A 7789-nucleotide genomic window follows, 5' to 3' on the forward strand; every position below is an offset into this window, starting at 1 on the left:
TTATGTTCTGTGACAACCTTAGTGCGACATATGTGTGCAAAAATCCGATTTTCCATTCACGTATGAAGCATCTGGCGCTGGACTACTTCTTTGTTCGTGACTTAGTATCTAATGGTTCACTGGTAGTGCGGCACATTCTTTCGTCGGCTCAGCTAGCTGACTTCCTCACAAAGCCGTTGGGCCGCTCTTTGTTTCTTCTATTTCGTTCCAAGATTAGAGTCTCCGATGGATCCTCAATCTTGCGGGAGCGTGTTAAGGATATGTGTGGCTGACATTTTATCTCTTTATATTTGTGGTAGTTATGTTCCTGTAGAATAAGTGTGTTGAACAAGTTGTTACAACCTCCTACTATTCTCCCTCTCTTGTACACTATTTATAGCTCATTATTTTTACATCAATAAAGTACAGTTTATAATCTTTATAGTATTCAATCAATCTGAAGTGTTTACATAAACCTTAATCACTGCATGGGAAAAACATTGTTGGTAAAAGTATTTGGCAAATAATGACAAAATAGATCTTATATATAAAAGTACCTAAAACCATTTCATACTATTTCCATATATATAAGTCTCATACTTATATTACAGAATGAAGAAACTGACAACTTCAGCCATAGGAAGAACGAGGAAGCCACAGTGTACTCCAAATCTTGGTATCACACGCCCTTCCTAACAACATAAAGCATCAGATTTTATTCTCATCATATGCAAATATCTAAATGACTGTTTTAAGAAAAATATCACCAAAGAAGTTAAATATAAAAATAAAGCAGTAAAACAATCCAGAAAGAAGTACCATATATATGCTAGGGAGAATACAATAGGAAATACACACATAAATATGATAGTCATTATGCAAGGTAGGCCAGACTTCTCCTTAAAATAGTATGATTCACAAATTATATTATAACCTAGATATAGATCTCGGGTATCATCTGTCTTGCATAGATCACATTGATGAAAATTTTTACCATGGCAATAACCTCTGTAGAAAACCCCTAAGAAACAGACCTACATTGGACTATTAATTGCAAAATATATATTGTTCACCAAAACAAAATTAAAGAACAAGAAGTCTGTAAAAAGATAACAGACAGCCTCATGCAGCTCATTATTAGGAATTTAGAAGGAAGAACATGCCTCCATTTCAGTAGAATTTGCAAAGCATAATACTCAAATAGTATGAATCACAAATCAGATGATAACCTAGATATAGATTTAGGGTTTCATCTGACTTATTCTAGATTACAGAGATAACAGAGATGCAGAATTAAACATGTGCAATAACCTCTATTAACATTATATTTGTGAGCTTATTGGTGAGTTGTTGCTATTGAGTATATTCATACAGAAGTAGTTCATATCAAATGCAACCTCTTGAAATAGAATCAGGATTATCTTATCTTAACTTTTTTGCCTATTTGTTATCTTTTCTATTTGTTCTGCTATTATGTAAAACATGGTTTTCAGGATGCTTAGGTTAATGGAGTTTGGGTCAACATTCATCACCAAAATGAGAGCAATCTAGAGCTGGAATGCTTTGAAGGCAGAAACATGGAAGAATAGGACATGGAGTGTAGAAACACTGTAACTTTTAAAGTTTTTTTTTTTTGTTCAACTTATGACTTAGAGCTCTTCCAATGTAGTCTCTGTATTGACTATCTTAAAGTTACTGCTATGTATTTTTTTGCAACTTCTAAGTTAAAATTAGAACACAACTCTTAAATCCATCAAGAGATGTAGACTATTCACAAATAGATATCAAAACACACCAACAATGAGATGTAATATAAAAAGATATCCAAAAAGATATGTTTAAGATAAACACATTATGAAAAATATAGTCGAACAAAGCAAGCATCAGATATACTATATCTGTATCAAGTTGCAAAAAAAAAAACAAGTATCAAAACATTCACTTGGAGGGTTAAATGGAAACAAATATTGTATCACACTATTTCTTTGTGGAAAAAAAAAACTGTAATAAAAAAATAAAAATAAAAACAACTATAGGCATTTAGTTAAAAAACAATAGTGTAGTCAAAGCTGGACTTGCTGTTTTCTCAGTTCTATCAAACATTATAATAGATGGGATAACTTATCAAACAATTAATGCATCAGATCAGCACAGTTTCAACTTACAAAAAAATCTGATAGTGTTAATGCAAACTTAGGTTGGAAATTTTGTGACAGATATTGTATCACTTGATACAATGTGAAAAAAAAACATTATTAAATATAAAAACTATTTTTAAACATCAAGGTATGAACATTGTTAAATTTAATCAAAACTGGATTTACATTTAAAATAATTCTACCATTTGTTTAATCAAAACTGGATTTACAGTTACAAATAATTAGAACTACAATCTTTTACAGCATACTTCACATATATCAAATTTATTATATCATATAATACATTGCTAAGGAGAACTAGGAGCAAGATCGCAAAATAAAAATACTTAGGGTAAAAATCCTACTGTACACATATCATACCCTGCATGTGTGTTGATTAAGCAGATTCATAGTGAAATCAGTGAACTATTAACGATGTAGGAGCTTGAGATGTCAAAACATAGAACAAAACTTAAACCTAGAACTTGAAGAAAATATATCGGAGTATGAAAATAGAATAAATAAACCTCAAGTAGGTACTTCATTTCAGTCTCCTCTATTACCCACCGTCGGATTTCGCTGTGACATACCCGACCGATAAGTAGCAACCAGAAAACGAATCAGTATTACCTCAAATATATACCAATCTCAGTTAAGATCAACGTAATTCTGGACGAAACCAAGTATTTAGACACAGATCGCTATACTTCTATGAAAGAAGTACATGTTCACGGCCGAGATTGAGCAAAAATCTAGAGAGAGAGAGATGTACGATTGCCGGAAAATTATAGAGAGAGGAAGGGAGAAATAGTGAGACTGGTCTTACCGTTCTAGAGGGTGTTGTGTTTATGTCTTTCTCATTTTTTATATTTTAATTATAATAATAATTATTATTATAATATTACGATTATATTATTATATTATTATATTATTATATATTGAAGTTTTAATATGTTCGACGGAGTATATTAGATTCGAATTGTACTTAATATAATTATATTCTTCATATAGTTATTAGTTGAATTTGCACATAGATTTAGATAACATAAAAAATTAAATGTTATGTTATAATCTGGTGTTCAACAAAATAACATAACTAATTTGATGTCTATTATTTAAATTATTTTGGTCGCAGAAAATGAAATCGATTCCAGTACTAAGATAAGTAGGGGCTCAACAAGTGGTAGTTTATACTTTACGAAATCATGTTTATGGTCAGGGGCGGAGCTACGATTTGTTGGTGCGAGGGGTTGATCACCGTGTTAGAACGTACATTGGTTAATTCATTAGTCTGCAACACATCTCATTTGTCGTCACTTTATTGTTATTAATATTTTTTTGTGTAGTTCAAATTTAAGGAATCGACTCTAATAATTCAATTCATTTTGCTTATTTCAACGGATATAAAAAAAAACTTATTAAATATTTTCCGTGCATCGCGAGTGTAAAATACTTTTTAGTCTGTTTACATTTCAAAAATGAAATTATTTAGTGGTTGATACTCGCAAATGACAAATTTTTAACTTATAATATATCAACCATAAATTAAATAATTTATACTCCGTGCTGTGGGTCGGTGCAATCGTTATATCCTACACCACGGCGCACATAGCACTGTGCGCCGCGCGCCTCCCAAAACGATGTCGTTTTGGGGTAGTGTTGGGAGGCGTGGTAGGAAGTTGCTGAGATTATGTGTATTTGTTCACAACGTTATGTGTATTTGTTCACAACGTTATGTGTATTGGTTTATACAGTTATGTGTATTTTTTATACAATTATGTACATTCTTTTTATACAATTATGTACATCCGAATCAGAAAATTTGTGTGTATTATGTTAAGAGTTGATGTGTATTATGTTAAAAGTTTATGTTTATTATGTATTATGTTAGATTATGTGTATTATCTTTTAAAAAGAGTATGTATATTTTGTTATATAATTATGTACATTCATGTATAACATTATGTGTATTCTAGTATAACATTATGTACATTCTTGAACAGCGGGTTTTTTTTTAAAGAAAAAACTACTGCCATTCACTGGGGCGGGAAATTTTAAAAAAAAATAATAATTAAAACGACGTCGTTTTGCATCTGGGCGCATAGTGCAACACGCGCCGTGGTGTAGGATATAAATTGCCTGGTTTCTTCTCCAACCTTGGGCGAGGCTAACCAGGTATTAGTGCAGACGTTATGCCATGGAAGGTTCCAACGGTGTTAGTACACCGTTATCTTTTTTTTTTTTTTTTTTTTTTTTTTTTAATTAATTGCGTGACTTTTCTTCTTTATTTTCACATTTTGCGGTTTCACTATAATTTGAGGTGAACAAAGATTTTGGACATTCATAAATTATGAATTCATGCCTGCGCATTCACTTTGGAACCATGCCTACATATTCCCGTCCGAAATCACGGACATTCATAAATTATGAATCCATGCCTGCACATTCACTTTGGAACCATGCCTACACATTCACTTTGGAACCATGAGATTATGAATTTTCTGTTATGCGATTATGAAATATATCTGTTATGAGATTATGAATTTTCATTACATTCATAATTTTGGACATTCATAAATTATGAATTCATGCCTGCACATTCACTTTGGAACCATGCCTACATATTCCCGTCCGAAATCACGGACATTCATAAATTATGAATCCATGCCTGCACATTCACTTTGGAACAATGCCTACACATTCACTTTGGAACCATGAGATTATGAATTTTCTGTTATAAGATTATGAATTTTCTGTTATGAGATTATGAATTTTCAGTTGTGAGATTATGAATTTTCAGTTGTGAGATTATGAATTTTCTGTTATGCGATTATGAATAAAATTCATAATCTCATAACAGAAAATTCATAATTTGATCAAACGCGCGCCGTTAACTCCACATCCGCGAAATTTTTTTTTTTTTGCCTAGAAACGACGTCGTTTTGCCTTGTGTTCACCATTCTCGGTGAACACGATTCCATGGCATAATTTGCGGGTATTAGTGAGAGTGGGCTTACATAGGTTAAATAGATTTTGTAGAGTACTCAAGGCCCAATTGCCTGATTATTAATTTGGATTGCTTTTTTATCTTTAGGATTTGGGCCATTTTTTTTGTAAATACAAATGTAGGTTTACAATTTTGAGACTTATTAATTATGATGTGTACTATATTCTTTAATTTACTAAACGTATATTGTATGTTATTATATATACCGTAATGTACTTATTTGATGTATACTATATATAAAATTTGTAGTAAATTAATAATGTATTTTTGAAAAATGGTGCATAGATATATGTATCTCAACTTATTTAAGTAAAAGTTAGTTTTCTATAAATGCATACTAAATTTGAGTTAAGATTTATTAATTTTAGTTAGATATATTTTGTACTAATATCAAAATATATTAATAACTTATATGTAACTAAATTTTAAAATTAATTTTTAATACACCCATTGTTTTAGGTTGCTATTCATTAAATTCAATTATGTTTTTCAGTATGATATTTGTTAAGTTTTGGTAGTTGCATATATATGAATCTATACTTATTTAGTTTAAAATTAATTTTCTATAAATGCATACTAAATTATATTTAAGATTTATTATTTGTAGTTGGATATATTTTGTATTAATATAAAATTATATTAATCACATATATGTAACCATATTTCAAAATTAATTTTTAATACACCAATTGTTTTAAGTTGTTATTCATTAAATTGATTTCTGTTTTTAAGTTTGATAAGTGTTAAGTTTTGGTACTTGCAAATATATGTATATCTACTTATTTAGGCAAAAGTTAGTTTTCTATACTTGCAAATTGTACACTCACTAAATTATAGTTAAGATTTATTAATTTTAGTTGGATATATTTTGTATTAATATCAAAAGGACTATGCAGACAAAAAATGGACACACGACAAATTAGCATCATGCACACAATTTAAAACACAATGGCACACTAGCTTACATATAAATTAATTAAACATCAGGTTTTGAACTCAGACTCTATTAATTAATAAACCTATGCACACGATACACATACTATCGCATAGAGATTTACATATCATATTTATATTTGAAATTTAATAAGACTAATAATTTTTACTATCACACCATAACAACAATACATAGTGTTGGGGTTGGGTTTTGTTTGTTTTGTTTTATTTTTGGCCAAATTTTGGTAATATGAATAAAAATTTTGATTTCGAGATTAAATAAATGGGTTATTACGTTTAATAAATGAGTTGGGGTTTGGTTACATAAATTTATACTAATATGTAATTATTTTAAATAATTTTTTTAAATTTATATATTTAAAATTACAATTTTTTTAAATCTATATATTTACAATACTTTAGAATTTATGTAATTATTCCATCTAATTTTTTAAAGTTATATTTATAAAAATATACAATTTTTAAATTTTATATTTATAATCTGGGTATAATTTGACAAAGTGTAGAAGAAATACGATACAAATGAAGATCCTAAGATACAGAAGAAGAAAAATACTAGAGAACGAGAGCTTGGGCTGAGAACTGGTATCGATGTTGACAAAGTGAAGATATGAGTAGAAGTCGTGTCTAGATTGCCTATTGAAGAAGGCGAAATGTTTTGCACCTTTTATACTTAGGGTTAGGATCAGACATATGAGATGTGCTTTACTCTATGTTGGGCTAATAAAAAAGTTTGGATTATGAATATAAAGAGATTGAAGAGTGTGCAAACTGGATAGCTAATATAGGTGACGGAACAGTTAGTAATTCAAGTGATGGTGAAACAGATATTACAATTTCAGATGAGTTATTGCTCAAGTGTGATTATGATCCTATTGCTACAATTGTTGATAGCACCTTCCCTATGTTTAGACGTGGTAATGGGGATTTGTCATATCTTAAGGATAGTGCTATTTTGGCTCTAACATTGGATTTTGTAGATAGCATTAACCAATACATGAATGATCATAATCCGGCTGAGGGTGGGACTTACTTGAGTTGTGATTCTGTTTGTAAGTCAGATTCGAATGTAGATATCTTAGCGGATTTGCACACTCCAGAATTCTTGAATGGTCTGCGATGTTCTGGAGTACCTATCATGCTTTGACTTTGAAAGTTGGGTCACCTGTTATGCTCTTGAGAAATATTGATCACACTCCTGGGTTATGCAACGGTACAAGGTTCATTGTTACAAGGTTAGCTGATCACGTGTTGGAAGCCCATATCATGTGCGGTACAAATGCAGGTACAAGAGTATTAATTCCCAGAATGTCACTGACATCGTCAGATCCAAGATTGCCTTTCAAATTCCAACGAAAGCAATTTCCTTTGATGTTATCCTATGTCATGACAATAAACAAAAGTCAAAGACAAATACTTTCAAAAGTGGATTGTTTTTTAAAAGACCGGTCTTTAACAATAGCCAAATGTACGTAGCTGTTCAAGAGTTAGTAATCCAAGGGGTTTTAAAATATTGATTTGTGGCGAAAATGTAACATGTCTAAGTACGACACAAAATGTTGCGTACAAAGAAGTCTTCAACAATGTGTAATAAAATTTCAAAATTTATTAGATTTTCAATAACTATATTTTATACTGTATATTCCATATACTATACATATGGCCATGCAACGCACGGGTGCAACTACTAGTTACTCCTATGGCGAGAAGA

At 30.5% G+C, this 7789-nt stretch overlaps 1 protein-coding gene and 1 long non-coding RNA gene across 2 annotated transcripts; one reads left to right on the forward strand and one right to left on the reverse strand.

Moving 5' to 3' along the window:
* Window positions 1–437: 437 nt before the first annotated feature.
* On the reverse strand, window positions 438–2930 carry LOC109179188. The gene is made up of 2 exons (XR_002053854.1): window positions 2748–2930; window positions 438–671 (listed from the first exon to the last, which is right to left on the reverse strand). It is a non-coding gene; the product is annotated as an uncharacterized LOC109179188 (long non-coding RNA).
* Window positions 2931–6669: 3739 nt separating this feature from the next.
* On the forward strand, window positions 6670–7225 carry LOC109179180. Its single transcript, XM_019328741.1, has 2 exons — window positions 6670–6680; window positions 6811–7225. The coding sequence occupies exons 1-2, from the start codon at window positions 6670–6672 to the stop codon at window positions 7223–7225; spliced, it is 426 nt and encodes a 141-aa protein (XP_019184286.1).
* Window positions 7226–7789: the final 564 nt, after the last annotated feature.

The sequence above is a fragment of the Ipomoea nil genome, unplaced genomic scaffold (genome assembly GCF_001879475.1).
Source record: "Ipomoea nil cultivar Tokyo-kokei standard unplaced genomic scaffold, Asagao_1.1 scaffold0878, whole genome shotgun sequence".
Lineage (NCBI taxonomy): Eukaryota > Viridiplantae > Streptophyta > Magnoliopsida > Solanales > Convolvulaceae > Ipomoea > Ipomoea nil.